Raw genomic sequence first — 17,666 nt, 5'->3', positions numbered from 1 at the left:
AAAATCAACATATGGGACAGTCAGTCAAGAATTATTTTGTGGTGACTGTTATAAACAATGGTGGTGATTCTGTTAATCTTAACCAATAAATTTTATATGTATAAAACCTGATTATTTTATGCAAAGAATTGCTTTTATACATATTCGATTAATGTGATGTAATCGAGTGATTATGAGATAACTTTTGCTTTTCTTTTTCCTTTTCTAAATTTATCGATCTACTTAACATGTAAAAACAGGTACTCATTAGGATGGATGTTTAATCAAAAGAGAACAATGTAATTTTTTTGTGTGTATTGAACTATTTTCTTAAATTTTACTTATTTTGCTAGTTTCTTAGACCTATATATAGTATACTCATATATTTACCTCCAAAATATTCTGGATTTGGAAGTAGGGTTCTATTATAATGCAAATTGCGTATATAATTTACAGACTTCAAATTATAATTCAGACCATTAGATTTCATTATTAGATGTCAATAGTGACAAATTACGTCAACAAAAAATGTCAACACAATGACAATCACAATGTCAAACTTACATTGTGTTAACATTTTTTATTAACGTTATTTACATATTGACGTTAAATTCTGAAATCTAATGGTCCAAATTATAACCTCCTTGGCAGTATACATATTTGGGTGCAAACAAAAAAAAAACTTTTCTATTTATCAGCGTAAAGATAGTACTACTAAAATTTAGTGCCTTAACATAAAATATATACTACAAAAAAATGTACTTTAATAAAATGATAATAGATACATAAATACACAATCCTACTACAAAATAATTACATTAAAAACTATATATGAAGCATGAACGCCATTAAACAAAATACAGATCAAAAGATAATAAGCTGACAATTTAAAACTCACAAGTAATGAGAATTGCTACAGAAGAGAAGAACATGGGATTGGAAATAATTCAATAGCATCCAAATATGGAACTGACAATATAGAGTATTGTCTGGAAATCCATTGACAAAGCAACATATGTTTTTATCCTATTTCTTTTTTGTTGGGACCTTATTTGTTTTATAGAACAAAGATTTTGTAAATGAGAACAAACATGCGAATTGCCAAAAATAAATAAGTCTCGACATTCACTACTACTAACCCCTACCGCGGCCATACAATTAATATTGTTTCTATAATTCTATACTACTTACTAGTACTTTTTTCTGTTTTTATGTTTATTTTACAGGATATATATGCTTTTACAATTTAAAGATAATTAAACATATACTATATTACTAAGATTTAACAAAGGTGAGACCATTTCCACTAACATATTTTCTTTCTATCTCTTTTTCATTTTACTAATTTTATATTAATACTTGTGTCATTTTAAAAGTTTTAATTTTTAGGGGACGGATAAGTATATATGAATGGGATTCATATTCACTAACATTTCCACACTCACTTTTTTTTAATATCTGTATTGAAAATAAATGCGACTCCTATTGCGGACGGGGAGCAACTTTTTATTGCAATTCAAAAAGTAAATAAAAAAATAGAAGCAACTAATTTAGGGAGCCGGCATGTTCGCATCTAAAGAAGATCAATATTTTACACATTATAATTAGGAGCTCAAATTGTTTTCCTTTTGTTTTTGACTTTTTGTTAGTTTGGTTTTATTTTAGTTTTAATTTTCTATTTGCAAAGTAATAAAATACGCCGCCGACAGCTCCATATAAAAGTCATATAAAATTTTTAGTTGTAAATTTGAAAAAATAAATGAGAAAAATTTATAAGATTGCACATGCTACACGTGTACTCAAAGAAAGACACCACACGGAAATGATTGTTGATGAATGTGTGTTCATTAAACACTCGAAAACAATATGCAATCAGGAAAAAAAGATTAACAATCAAGTTTTATGTCACGATATGAATTCATATTTTTTTCATGTACACAAATTAATAGATAGAGTAAACGAATCAAGTTTGTCTGAATTTTGAACCTATTTTGAAATTTTAATTCGACCGTCCAGGCTTAAGTTAATTTAAGCTTGAATTTATACATAAATATTTAAACATTTTATTTACTTTCGTTATTACTACAATTAAGCCTCCTGTGATGCACGGTGTCCATTGCTATATAGTATTTCACTCGTCCAACGATATTTGTCTCATTTTTTTTCATTTTGATCTATCTCAATTGCATGTTGGATATAATGTTGAGTTATAACAAAAATTGGTTTTATAAATTACGGTCATTTATGATTTGAACCTAGAATCTCGAAAATACAATTGCTTAATTTATACATTAAGTGCAAATTATTTGTAGTTTCTACGCTAATAGTATAAGTTTTTATTTGATGCTTATTCAAGTTGGATGATGTATGCATACTTAACAAATCACGCATAATTTAAAAGAAAAAATGTACGTACTCAGCATTCAAATGAACCATAGTTATTAAAAATCTAATGTCAACTCTGATTATTAATTTGTATGTAGTGATCAGAAGAGTTGGTGTGTGGAGAAATAGCTAAAATTTTGATTAAAATGTGGTTGGTGAGAGAAAAACAAATGTATCGCAATCAAGAAATAGGAAGAGAAGTGTGTGGGGGTTATAATAATTATTACCAAAGTCGTGTAATGAAATGAAGGAAATGGGAGTGGGCGGAAGGATGTAAAAGCTGTACAGCATCACATGGTGTAGATGGCGTAGATCTTTCTTCCCCACCACCACCATGTTCTAGTAGTAGTAATTCTTTTTGCAAATGACTATGATGATTATTGGTGTAATCAATCAAAAAAAGTAGTAATGCTAGATGTGGACGACAGTGAAGGCTTTTAAACTGGACGTACGGTAATTAAATTTGATTGCCCTCATTATAAAATTGTACATTAATCATCATTAGCACCTTTTTGTTGAACCTTAATGAAGATAATAATCAAATGCTAGGGTTTACACTCCCAAATAAGGTACTCCATGTAGCAAATTTCCAGGATTTTATTTCACTTTTATTTATTAATAATTTATTATTATCTTTTATAATTTATAAAAGGAATATTGGTCTCTGAATTGAACTACTAGTATAAATAACGGTAAATTTTGGTATTTACCACGAACTTTAAAATTGGTCATAAATATCACACAAACTTTACATTTTGTTTGTTATTTCTCACGGCACGTAAAGCACCATTTTCAACTAACTTACGTGCATTCTTAATCCTACTTGGAAGTATTAAATCACGTGGTTTCTAAGTGGCTTTTAACCTGCTTGAAAACGAACTTAAAGTGATCTAAAATATCATAAACATTTCACAGTTATCCACGCAGAATAACTTTTTCACTGCCGATATCGTATTTGGGTTGGATTGAGAAGTAACGAACAAATTGTAAAGTTTCTAGTTTTTAAGATTAATTTGCCAAAATTCATAATTTTAGAAATCAATTACACCTTTGTAAATCATAACCGTTAAAACTTCAGTGCTGGATTGTAGTAAATATTAAATTATGACTCATTACTTTACAGTGTAATGTTAATGAGATACTACAAAATATAGGACTCTAGAATCTGGTCCTTATTGAGTAAAATTTTAATGGAGTACGTATAATGGTTAATAGAGTATGTCATATATACTCTATGGAAAATAAATCCCTCCGTTTTTTAAAAATATTTTTTTTTTCTTTTGATCCGTTTCTTAAAAATAAAAATTTCATTTTATGATGGATCTCACAGTCCACTAACACTAATTCCACTACTTATTCTACTCATCTCTCTTATTTTATCCATTTTTTTCTCTTTCTCTCTCTTACTTTACCAATTTTGCATTAAAACTCATGCCATTTCAAAGTTTCTATTTTAGAAAACGGGAGAGTATTATTGTTATTGTTATTACTCTTTTTTCTATAAGTCAGTATTTAATAAATCTAATTGAGTGTAATTTAGCGTATAATGGATTATTTTTAGTTCGAGGTTAGCGTCAAGACTACAATATAAATGTTGCCGTAAATTGAATTATTAGACAATCCACATTTTGCCAACCTCTTAACATATGACTGACTTAAACAGGTTTGGAGCAACTATCTTTTTCTTAAAACTATATACTAAAGCGCCTCTCCACCAATATAACTCTTATTAATTCTTTTTTATGAAGCAAATAAGTTACTGTGAAAATTGCTTTCCTCATTGATTCTTCAAAGTGTGGCATTTTTCGAGAACCAATATACACTGACAGGAAATACTACATTTAAATATAGAACGCATTGTCAAAGTCTGTATTGCACATATACTCCGTGAAAAACCAGATATATTGAATCACATAAACGTAGAATGCATAAATACAATACCTAACAAAAATTTTAGCAGTTATTTTATATTAAACTCTATACTTTCCATAAAATACTTAATTTTTAATAATTTTGTAATTATTATTACAATATATGTACAAGCGTTATGGTGACACCATAGTTAAAATGACAACTTAGACAAACAATCTGCAACGCATAGGCAAGCAACTCGGCAATATGGTTCCAAGCAATCTGCGATACGAAATTAGAGCATTATGATGACACCATGGTTAAAATGATAACCTAGACAAGCAATCTGCGATATATAGGTAAGCAATCAATGATACATAGACAATCAACTCGACATATAGTTCCAAGCAATCTCAGATACAATAGATAATCAAGCAATCCACGATACATAGACAAGCAAGCGTGCCACGTGGCAGACCATGGTGGAATCTACTCCTAAATTTAAGGGTCCGCATTGATGGTAGGTTCTCATTTAAATTTGAGTTGTTATTTTAATATAAAGAGGTGTGTATATACTCATATATAATAACTTAATTATTATCAATATTATAAAACAAATAATCACTTATTGATTATTAGATATCAAATCTAAGGGATATAATTAAGGCATGTGAAACTATTAATTTATAGTAAAAAAACAAGTAAAAATGGAAATTCATTAATTTCCAATTTCCAATCTGATAAATTCTATACTACTATTTTATTTTGAAGCTATTTTTAAATATTAAATATAATCTTAGCTATATTAACTAAAACTAATATTTTTCATATATCAAAAATTGATTGAATATAACTTAATCTTGTTTGCTATATATATAAATATCAAATCAATTAGTACATAATCCCAATAATTACAATTTACTACAAAACAAACATCAAATTAATTAAGATAATATCTTACTCTCTACGTCCATTAGAAAAACGTTTTCCTTTTTGAGTTATCTAGTTAAAAATGAAACGTTCCCTATGATAAAAACAACATCATTTCTATTTTTTCATTTCTCTTACTTTATTTCCTTTTTATTAACTCATAAAAAATACTACTACAAAATTCTATGCTAAAAGGCAAATATTTCATATAGGACATAGGATATTAAACAGAATTAACATTAATAATTCTAAATAATACTCGTATGATATTACAAATACTTCAAACAGAATAAAGTTTTTGTTTAACTTAAAAATAAATTAAACATAATTATAAACACAAACATAAGGACACCGATTGGCTAGAATGTCATTTCGGTGACGTCAGTCATTTTGATTTGCCGGTTCAAGCCTCGTAGAGTTATTTTGCAACGAATATTAATACTCCCTTGATCATTCATTAATTCACATCATTTGACTAACTATAAGTTTTAAGGACGTCCACACTAGGCAGCCGCAGCTCTCAACCAGGGACTTGGCTGGGCTGCAGCTCCCTATAGCTGGGCCGCGGCAGGGGTCGGAGGACGTGGGCGCGCCACCTAATTGGCGCGGACACGGCGCCCTATTGCAGCGGCCGAGAGCCGCAGTGATACCCAAGTTTTTTTTTTCCGAAAATTTTCTATAAATTTTTCATTTAACACATTTTCACCTCAAACACATTTTACACCCTAATTTTCACTCTATATTTTTGTAGTCTCAATATGCATGGTAGAGATGATGATTCCCCGACTATCAGGGACGGAGCCAAGAATTCCATGCAGATGGGGAAAAAATATATATAAAGATATTTTAAGAAATAGAGAAGGGGCACATGTAGAAATATTTCAAAAAAAATTAATAACTAATAATCAAAATAGTATAAATAATTTTTTTCAGCTGGGGCAATTGCCCCTTGTGATGCCCATATGGATCCGTCCCTGCCGGCTATGAGGACTCGGGATACGGCAACTATCCACCTTCCCAGCCCTAGAGATAGAGTCCCACCCCCCTCCATCCCAGATGTAGAGTCCAACATCGCCGTCGTCGTGGCAATAGACACCCCAATATCGGGGTCAGTCCTCCTCTCAGCAGAGGAACCTGGGTCGTCCCCAATCGGGGTTTGGTGATTACCGACCCAACCTGGACGCGATCAACTATTCGCGTCTTGACACTCCTTCTCAGCAATTCCAATCCACCCAATCTCCTCTGTCTGAATCTGATAGGTTCACATGGGAGCAGTTGACAGGCACACCGGAGACCCCAACGTCCGACGTGTGGAGGCGGGGAGAGGAGGTGGAGGGAGCGAGGAGGCGGTGGGAGACGAGGCGGCGGTCAGCGGGGGTCCACCTACTACACAACAGCGGAGCTCGTTGCTATTGCCAGGGCCTGGGACGCGGTCACGATGGATCCCATAGTTGGTAAGGATCAAACCGGCGTATACTTCCAGAAACGCGTCCTGGTGGTGTACAACGAATTCAAGCCGCAACACAGCGCCCCGCGTACACACGACCAAATCCGGAAAAAGTTCTCGAGGATCAGTAAAGCCGCACAGCTGAGAACGGCCGCAGCGAATCCGACACGAAAAAGTTCACTGGCATATATGAGAACCAACTCCGGACAGCTGAGAGCGGCCGCAACGAATCCGACATAAAAGCGTTGTCCCTTCAGTTGTTCAACACTAAAGGGAACCCCAAGTTTGACTACTGGGACGAATTCCTCATTTTGTAAGACTGCCCGAAATTCAGAGCCATCTGTGAGGAAGAGCGTGCTCGTGCTCCTGGCACCAAGCGGACAAGACTTGGCGTCGCCGGGAACTACATCAGTAGTATGATGCACTTTTTATTAGCACTAAATAAATTTGCAAGTATACATAGTATATATAGTATAGCTAAAGGTCAGTACCGGATATCGAACACGGGGAATAGAATCACATACTGTCTACCTTCTACTATGCTTCTTTCATTATTTGGTAAAACGAGAATTTTGAAAACAACAATAATTTGAAAGCAATAAAACAACTGATTGCAACAACTTAAAGAGGTAAAAATATGAGAGATAAGAGAATTCTAGGGATGTGCATTTACAGTTATAGTTATACAAGTTCCAACTGCAATACCCTAGCACAGTTTATACTTCGATAGAACGAGTCACATAAATTATGCCCATGCGGTACAAGCGTAGATTACTAACACTATGGTTGTCAATCATAGATTCGTAACTCCTAAAAGCTCCTAAGACCCTTGAAAAGTCCTCAATCTCAATTAACAATGTCGTTTAAAGGAAGCTAATTGTAGTGTCTATTAAGTGGATCTAACTCGTCAACCTCCTCTCACGATTATGTAGCAAGTTATATTAAATCTTCATCGAATGTGTCACTCAAGCATGAAGTATTACGGAACAACTTAAGGAAAAACAAAGTAAAAACAAAACGGATATTAAATAGAAAAAAGAATTGTATAACCAAAGTTGTTACTAACATAAGCTAAAAACATAGAATGAAGGGAAAACAAAGTGAACATAAGAACTAAAGTAATAAAACTCAATGGTTGAATCCTTGTAGCCTTGATCTTCGCTTGATTCCGTCTTCAACCTCTTGCACAATGAAGAACTCTCACAATTTTATGCTCTAGAATTATGAGGCAAAAAGAAGATCTAAACGAAAAGGTTTGAGGGGGTATTTATAGTGGGAAAATCGAATCCTATCAAATATGGTAAAAGATGGATAAGTTTGGTAAATCTTGGGGAGAAAGTAGGTCCAATCTGTACGCCGCGTTTTCGCAACGGGCCGTTGCACCTTGGCCAGCGGTCGCTGCGCAATGTCTGTAGCCTCTGCTCATTTGGATAGCGGTCGCTGCAAATATTCCAGTAGCTTCGGAAACTCCTCGAGCGGTAGCTAGGCGTGTTCTTCGTTTCAGCACAACTTTCTCCAGAGCGGACTGCTATAGGTATAGCGGTCGCTACGCATGTTGCAGCGGACCGTTGGACGTCATGATCGCTCCAGATTTTCAACTTCGACTTTTCCTGTCTTTTTAGAATCAAATATGCACAAATCTCACAAAACACGTCAAAATACCAAAATAGAGAAAATATGCAAAATATGGACATGAATTGTGATTTAGACATTAAAAACATACAAAATAAAGGTCTTAAAACAGTGCAAAATCCAAGCATATCATAGTAGCGGCTTATGTACCTTCGACCTCAACGACGATGTTTCGGAGGAGCCCCCCTCTACACTCTCCAGGCGCCCACGTCCACAAGGCCAGCAGTTCGCAATCCGAGACGCTAGAGCCACCTCCCAACTCTCTACTGCGGCCGCGTCTGGATCGCGCCCATCATCGGCCTCGGTGTTGAGCAGTAACCTGGAGGTGCAGATGATGAAGCAACTTCAGGAGAACAGTGTCTTGTACCAGTCCGCGTCCAACCCAGTCACCAAAGTGGTGTTGTTCGAGCTCATACAGAGGCTGATGTCAAAATTGGGGTTGACGGGGTGGCGATGGCGGGGAAGATGGTGAAGGAGCGACGGATTCTGATGACGCCATCGAGTAGGCGGTGGCAGTGTTCTTTTTAGTGTTTTTATAAAATTTTTGTTGTATAATTTTTCCCAATCTATAATACAACGAAGATTTGGTTTTAAATTTATTTTTATTAAATTATGCATTTTTTTCTAATTAATATAGTCTGATAATTTTTATTCTGATTAAATTAAAAAATACCAACAATTGAAAAAATAATTAGATTTGTGGTTGTGGCTTGTCCACTATTAAGGTGGACATGTTTTTTTTTGGTTCTAAACAAGTTTTTGTGGCCTTGGACAAGAATTTGTGGCTTGGGCTTGGTCTTGGGCATGGGCTAACTATTGTGGACACCCTAAGGCATACAGACTAAAAAATGAATAGAAAAAATAAGTGAAATGAGTTGGTGAACGGTAGGATCTTATTATCAAAATTAGTAAAAAAATATGAGTGTTAATTAATTAGGGACAAACAAAAATATAAAATTAATGCCAATTAACGGGGGGATGAAGAGAGTAATAAACATAACATAATGCATAACAAAATTGAAATTTCTCCGTCCCACAAAGCTGAGTCACTTTTCCTTTTTAGACGACCAATCTAAGTATCTTTTTAGCAAGAGTGAACTACATAAATGGTACTCCCTCAATCCCACAAAAGATATCACACTTTCCTTTTTAGTTTGTCCAACAAAATATCCATTTTTGGAAAAAGTTCTCTCTCACATTAATATAAAAATTATATTTTCTCACTCCATTTAACACACAAAACAAAATCCCCTAAAATTCCATGTCGTTCCACAAGTGTGACATCTTTTGAGGGACGGAGGGAGTACCAGATCTTTCACTTTCGCACATAAATGGTACCCGATCTTTATTCAATATCGTTTTTGGTACCTCGCGACAAAAACTAATACTCCCTCCGTCCCACTTAAAATGCAACATTTGAGAATCGGCACGGGATTTTATGTAGTGTTGTTTTGTGAGTTAATGAAGAGAGAGTAAAGTAAGAGAGATGAAAAAGTAGAGATAGAGTTGTTTCCATTTAAGGAAACGTTTCATTTTTAATGGGACAACCAAAAAAGGAAAACGTTGCATTTTTAATGGGACAGAGGGAGTATATAAAATTAGGACCCACATTCCACTAACTTTTTTAACTCACTTTTCATTACATTTCTTAAAACTCTTGCCTGGTCAAAGTGAGACGAATTATTTGGGATGGAGGGAGTACTATTTAATTGAAATTTCAAAAAATATCCTTCATATAAAAAAAATCACATATTTGGTACCTCGGGTTATTTTTGTCGCGAGGTACCAAAAACGATATAAAATAAAGATCAGGTACCATTTGTACGCGAAAGTGAAATATCAGGTACTGTTTATATAGTTCACTCTTTTAGCAAAAATAATTACTCTCTCTGTCCCATTAAAAATGAAATGCTTTCTATAATGGAAATAAAATTAACTCTACTTTTTTCACTCTCTTACTGTATTATTTCTTCATTAACTCACAGAAAAACACTACTCCCTTCGTCCGTGAAATGTTGTCCAGTTTTGTCTTCGGTAAATGGACCTCACTTTCAACTATCTCATTACACTCACGTTCTACTATAAAATATAATATATAAATATAGGATCTACTTTCACTAATTTTTTCCACTCACTTTTCTTCACATTTATTAAAACTCATGTCTAGTCAAACTTGGACAACATTTCGCGGACGGCGAAAGTATATAAAATCTCGTGCCGAAAAGCAATGTTTCATATTTAATGGGATGGAAAGAGTATATACACTCTCTCTCTTTTATTCTATTCGCTCATCTACTTTGTTCTCTCTTCATTTTTCTACTTTTTTCTATCTCATATTTTACTTTCTTTCCATTTAACTTTTTAATAATCAATTTCTTAAAACTTATTCCAAAAATAAATCACGCTGCAGGAAGTACTATAAATTTGCCCATTAATCTGGCAAATTAAATCCATAAACTATAAAGCATTTAAGTAATTCTTGTTTGAAGTAGTAATAATATAAAGAGTGAACTACAAAAACAATTCTTAGATTATGCGTTTATCTCGTCAATAGTCTCTGAACTTTAAAAATATCTCCAGTAGTCCTTTGATTAAGGGTTTATTTCAAAATTGGTTCTTTTGCACTATTTTCTTTTGAAAATGCCCTTTTGGGTTGTTGGGCAATTTCGTGTTTTCACATCTTAACAGTATTAATATGATATTATTTCAATGATGTACTAAATCTGATATTATTTCAAAATTTCTCTTCTTCTTCCCTTTGTCATCCTTCACTTTGTTATTTTATTTCAATGTTTGATTTAATTTTATAAAATTAAATTTAAAATTTATATTTTTAATTAAAATTATTAATTTATGTTTTTGTAATAAAAGAGTTTTGTGTGGGTTGGCTGCATAGTTTTATTTTCTATACATATAGCTGTGAGACGAGAAATAATACATAAATTAATAATTGTAATTAAAATAATTTATTGATATTTGAAAATCTAAATTTAAAATTTAATTTTATAAAATTAAATCTAATATTGAAATATAAAAAAAAAACAAAGTGTAGGATGGCAAAGGGAAGACGAAGATAATTTTGAAATAATATCAGATTTAGTACATCATTGAAATAATATCATATTGAAACCGTTAAAATGTGAAAAGACGAAATTGCCCAGCAGCCCAAAAGGGCATTTTCGGAAGAAAACAATGCAAAAGGACCAATTTTAAAATAAACTCTTAGTTCAAGGACTACTGGAGATATTTTTAAAGTTCATGGACTATTGGCGAGATAAACTTATAGTTAGAAACTGTTTTGTATTTAACTCTAATATAAATTTTATAATTGCAGTTAATAAAAGATTTACATAAAAAAATTGAGTAAATATCTCGTTATCTGAGAGGTAAATTAAGTACATAGAGTTCGCTGAATGCGATTGACTTCTTTGGAATACTGCTAAAAAGGGTATCTAATAAACGAAATTAAAGCTCGAGGGATCTTCTATTCATCGGTAATTATTCTTTGAAACAAACATATTATAGATACCAGAGTAGTTACGAATAATTTAATAGTTTAGTATGGCTTTTGCTTGCAGTAAATTTACACATGTAGCTACATTATGACTTCTATACACAATTATTTTAAATAAATAATTAAAAAAGAGTGAACTCAAAAAATATCCCTGGACTATGGATTTATCTCGAAAATGGTCCCTGAACTTTAAAAATATCACCAGTAGTCTCTGGACTAAGGGTTAATATCAAAAACGGTCTTTTTGCACTGTTTCGATACGAAACGCCTTTTTGAGGGGTTTTGGGGGTTTGGGCAATTTGGTCTTTTTACACTTTTAACATTTTAAATCTGATATTATTTCAGTTATGTACTAAATCTGATATTATTTTAAAATTATCATTCTTTTTCCCTATTGTCATCCTTCAATTTGTTTCTTTATTTCAATATTAGATTTAATTTATAAAATTAAATTTTAAATTTTGGTTTTTAAATATCAATAAATTTTTTTAATTAAAACTATTAATGCATGGACACTATAAATATTAATTAAAACTATTATTTTTTTCATTTAATATAATATTCAGCTGAATTGAAGAAGTACACAAAAATAATATTAATCATGATGGGAAAATATGAGCTATTCTAATTAGCTTTCGTTCGGTTGTTATAATTGTTTGTGATTGGATATTATGAAGTTGACTAAAAATTTTATATAAGAGTATTTTGTTTGAAATTTTCTAGTCATTTTGATTGTTTTCAAATTAATAAACAAAAATTATATTAGTCTTACATTAGATACATATTTATTTCAGAATAAATCGTGTTATATGATCTATTTATGATTAAAGCTATTAAATATTGATTACAAATAAGGCGTTGGCATATCTTATTGATTAAATATTAGACACTATCAAATATTGATTATGACTATTATTTTTTGTTATTTAATAATTTTTATAATTAAAATTTTTTTATTGATATTTAAAAACTGAAATTTAAAATTTAATTTTATAAAATTAAATCTAATATTAAAATAAAGAAACAAAGTAAGGATGACAAGAGGGAAGAAGAATGATGATTTTGAAATAATATCAGATATAGTACATAACTGAAATAATATCAGATTTAAAATATTAAAAGTGTAAAAAGACCAAATTGCCCAAACCCCTCAAAAGGACATTTTCATCTCGAAACAGTGCAAAAGGACTGTTTTTGATATTAACCCTTACCCTTAGTCCAGAGACTACTTGTGATATTTTCAAAGTCCAGAGATTATTTTCGAGATAAATCCATATTACTGGGAACATTTTTGAAGTTCACCCATTAAAAAAGTTGCTGTTTTACATACTTACTCCTAATTCTAAATAGAGATGATGATGATTATTAATTTATTTATTCATTTTTTCACAAAAAGTATTTAGAGGTGCATGAGTAATTATGATATGGCTGTTTATCTCACTCTTTTACTAAACAAGATTTTCACATAAAACAAACTATAATTAAAGTTATTAAGGAACCCACCTAAGCAATTTATTTTCTTTATTAGAAATCTAGTACTATAATTAGTTATATTAGTTGGATCGTTTAGTAGAAATAATGAAGTAGCGAACTAAGTTCACAGAAACTAATGGGCAGCAGCTGATTTAAAGCCAATTAACAGTTAACCCAGTTTTATTAAAAGCAAATTCGATCTCTCACCGTTGCTGATGGAGGATCAATGATAATGAAATTAGGGGGGTCGAAACGGGTAATCCTGAACCCGATCCGGTACCCATTACCCGACGGAATCGGGAAACGGGGGCTGGGTCGGGTATAAATATTTTGAGTTTTGCCGGTATCGGGTATACGCAATATATGCTCGAGTAGTCTCGTTAATCCCGAGATACCCAATATGTATATAAGTATTTATAATTTTTTTTTAATACTTGCTTACTGGGCAACTCAAAAGTCATAATATAATTTTTTATTATTAATTTATTTAATCTTCTAAGTCCTTATTTATTCTTGAATTTAGATGTAAACTGTAATTAGAAATAGACGAAGACAAGGATGACATGGCTTCAAGCTTTTATCTCAATTCTCAACAAAATTAAATTAATTAATAAAAATAAAGTTCAAGTCAGCACGTATAACTTTAAAAAAATCATCTGAAAATATAATACTTCATAACATGTTTATATACAGATTGGAATGTTGATTCTGCCATTTTGATAACATGTCGCTTACATGACAACCAAATCAATTATATATAGGAATAGAAGTGTGCAAATCATATCAAATATGCAAATAATAATAATAAAAGAAGATCAGTTATATATTCCCGTTTACCAAATTTTAAAACTAGCATATTTGTAAACTAGTAGGAGTATGATATAATATCACTAAAATGATATTTATTTATTTTTTACCTTTTTAAGTCTAAAATATCCTTAGCTATAAAAGCAAATAGTTGTACAAGATAGATCACTCGTTCATTAATTTAGTTAGTGAGATTGAACAACATATAAGAAGAAAACAGACAAAGGACATTCATAATTTATTTGATTCTCATTCAATTCACTCATTTGAAATCACTGATAAAAACTGTATAATATAATTAGTATTAAGAAAATAGCATAAATACAGGCCGTTATATGAATATTGAACATTAGAACATTCACAGTTGTGGACTACAAAAATATGTCTTCTAAATCTGTCCATTTCCAATTTCCCTTTGCCACGCAGCAATTTATCTTCCCGCCCTAGTACCTGCAATAGTGTCCTATAAATCCACCTATCACATTTTCCAGTTATTGCTATTTTTATAATTTTTGTGTTATAAACTAAAATAAAATACCAAAAAACATAAATTTAAGAACAAAATATGAAAATCTTCGTGATATTAAAATACCGAAAACAATACAATGAGAAACAAACTGAAAGAATAACAAATAAGCTTCAACGGTTACATACACAAATTTCTTCAATCATATCACGTTGGAGTCGAGTATGAGCTTCTTCTTCGCTGGTTGAACAAGTGCATGAAGAACTGTATTGAAGCAGGGTGGTAAACCCCGATTTTGGGGCTTAGGGGTTGGACTAGAGCTTGGTCTAGCATCCTCCTTGCCCCAATTGATGTCTCCTCTACCTTCATCCTCGACTATCATGTTATGCATAATGATGTAGGCATACATGACATCACCAATATACACTCTTTGTAGAAGAAACACGTCGGGCCTTTCACTATTGTCCAACGCGATTGGAACACACCAAATGCTTGCTCCAAATCCTTCGGCACAACCTAATTCCTTTGAGCAAATAAAGATCTCTTCGGATCTGTTGGGCAAGTGATCATCTTCAGTAAAACAGGCCACTTCAGATATATGTCGTCAGCAAGGTAGTACTCCATACAATATGGGTAGCCGTTGACAGTGAACTAGATGACTGGGCCTCTACCACGGGTAGAGCATTGCTCATTGAAGAGAAACGATGGGTTCAAGACGTTGATGTGGTAGTTTGACCAAGCCACGCCGAAGTAAGCATGTCATAGAGCCGTTGGTCAGCAACGACTTTGTGAATCATCATTGGGTGCAAGCCTGTGTACCCACTATTGAACTGACCTCTCCACACGGCCGGAAAATTATTCCACGCTCAATGCATAAAATATATGCTCCCAACATACCAGGAAATCTGTGTGTCATCTCGTGCAAATTCAGGAGGGCCTGACAATCAACAACGTTTGGCTTTCTCTGATATGTGTCTTTGAAAGTCTCCACAATTCCCCTACAGAACTTCTTCAAACACTTGCGCCCAGTTGTGTCAGCGACATGGAGATAATCATCGAATACATATGCCGCTCTTCCATAAGCCAACTGCCTCAATGTGGTCGTGCACTTCTGCTGCACCAACAATCCGGGTTTGCTGCTGGCATCGAGATGCTGCTTGAAGTATTATTCACGTCCCTCCAATGTGTTAGCAATGCTTAAGAAAGCATTTCGCTACTCTAAAACGCTGGGGAAAAGTGTTGGACCCCGTCGTGGTTCCGCTGCAAAGTAGTCCGAGAATAGCCGTTCAGCAGCTGGACATGCTATTGGAAGACCCGCCCACGATGGAAGATTAACCTAGGGACATGTTGTTCCTGTTGTTGCCGTTATCGCTCTATGCACATATTGTACTCCAACATGGCTCGCTTTACGACACCCACAAGCTTGTCGTAGTCGCTAGGATCCATTTCGAGTAGAGATAGTGGAAAAAAAGAGAGAGAAAGATATGTAATTGGAGTGGATGTGTGAATGAAATAAGATTAGAACTGAGTATTTATAGTGTGAATTTAGGAATAAATTTTTAAAAAAAAACTGTGATCGATGATCGGGCCTGCAATAGGAGCCGATCCAACCACCGATCGGATTGGCGCTACCTATGCATCGGGCGTGTGGGAGGGTGGTGAGATCGGCGGTGCTCTCATAATAGAGGACGATAAACCACCGATTGACCGGGATAGGCATTTTTATCGTCCTCTATTGCGAATGCTCTTAGTATACACTATACATCATTCTATTAAGTTATTGTCGGTAGTTAAATATTACTTCTTCCGTCCCAGAAAATTATTCTCTTAAGTTATCATATTTTTCCACTTCCGTCCGATCCACAAAATTTATAACATTTTACATTTTATCACTTTTTTTTAGAGTGTGGACCACATATTTTACTATCTTATACCTCATATTTTATCACTAGGATTCATAATTCTATTCTTTTTCATCTTAGTTATATTTATATTTCTTAATATCCATGTCCGGTTAAAGTGAATTTATGGGACAAAGGGATTACATTCTTTTAGTTGTCGTGTGTCGTTACAATTTTTTTATATAATAAACTGTGACGATGAAACATTCATCGCAATTTAATTATTATAAGAAAATTTTCTTCAGTCAATAAAATGATAGAGCCTCATATTGAATCTACATCTAGAGCAGTATGTGAGTAGTAAATAATGGTAATTTGCCAATCTATCTTTGCTTATCTGTATGAGTGTATTTGTATTTTATCATAATTTGATAAATTAAGAGATCGCAAATTCGCAATCATATTTATTATTGTTTTCATTTTTCAAAGAATCTGGGACATGATTTATTTTCTGACAGTAGAATGTCGGATATTATTAAACAATCTAATAAAGAATGTAAATTAGTTAGCTAACCTTAAATTAATTCCATTTATATCAAATGTCGTTGGAATTGGAGTGTCGTAGAAAGACAGCCCAACTTCCGAGGGCAGTTTTGTCACTGAAATTAGTTCCTCGATTACTCGAGTAAGCAGGATCTTAAGCACACAGGAAAAAGAACAACCAACACAACACAGCTTTGATAAATAAATTTGATAAATTAATTAATGCTAATTGACCGTTGCAATATTTACTGTCTACATTTAATTATCCCATCTATCTGACTATTGTACTGTACTCTTTCAATCCTAGTCTAGGTTAGTTTTTTTTTAGAATTATTAACTACTTTTCTTCGATTGTGTGTAAAGTAACGTTTTAATTCAGTACAAGTTATAAGAATTTTTTTTAATCTTATGAGTAAATGTGCAAAAAAAATAATTAGTGGAATTTATATTACTACATTTTTACATTATTAATTTATTAATAGAATGTGAGTGTGTGTAATGATTTATTAGAGCACAGGTCCACTTACTAAAATTGGTAAAAAGGAAAATGTATATTTATATGATAGTTAACCTAATCTAAAATAACAAAATATGTCAGTTTTTAACAAATGAAAAAATATATATTTTTCTCCTATTTTATATTCTTGTACTCCTAAATTGATGTTCCAAAATAAAAATACTCCCCTTATTTGGACTAGAAATGTAGCCGGAATATCGGCGGCGGCAGAAATGGTGCAGTTGGAGAGTTGTTTTCACGGGTCTTGGAAACCGTCAAATTCATTGGTAGTTAGAAGACTT

At 32.7% G+C, this 17,666-nt stretch overlaps 1 protein-coding gene across 1 annotated transcript; it reads right to left on the bottom strand.

Moving 5' to 3' along the window:
- Nucleotides 1-14,686: 14,686 nt before the first annotated feature.
- Nucleotides 14,687-15,930, bottom strand: LOC148933491 (uncharacterized). The gene is made up of 3 exons (XM_089060297.1): nucleotides 15,904-15,930; nucleotides 15,382-15,637; nucleotides 14,687-15,054 (listed from the first exon to the last, which is right to left on the bottom strand). The coding sequence occupies exons 1-3, from the start codon at nucleotides 15,928-15,930 to the stop codon at nucleotides 14,687-14,689; spliced, it is 651 nt and encodes a 216-aa protein (XP_088916423.1).
- Between the last annotated feature and the right edge of the window lie 1,736 nt (nucleotides 15,931-17,666).

The sequence above is a fragment of the Salvia hispanica genome, chromosome 1, assembly GCF_029641045.1.
Source record: "Salvia hispanica isolate PSC_SH4W2 chromosome 1, Shi_PSC_v1, whole genome shotgun sequence".
Classification (NCBI taxonomy): Eukaryota; Viridiplantae; Streptophyta; class Magnoliopsida; order Lamiales; family Lamiaceae; genus Salvia; species Salvia hispanica.
The sequence above is the reverse complement of the archived record's forward strand: the minus strand, read 5'-3'. Positions and strand labels throughout refer to the sequence as shown.

Coding starts and splice junctions, on each gene's coding strand:
- LOC148933491 (XM_089060297.1), bottom strand. CDS start 15,930: ATGGATCCTAGCGACTACGACAAGCTT. Junction 15,638..15,903: donor CTAGCGACTACGACAAGCTT/GTGGGTGTCGTA, acceptor TACTTCAAGCAG/CATCTCGATGCCAGCAGCAA. Junction 15,055..15,381: donor GATGACACACAGATTTCCTG/GTATGTTGGGAG, acceptor GTTTTACTGAAG/ATGATCACTTGCCCAACAGA.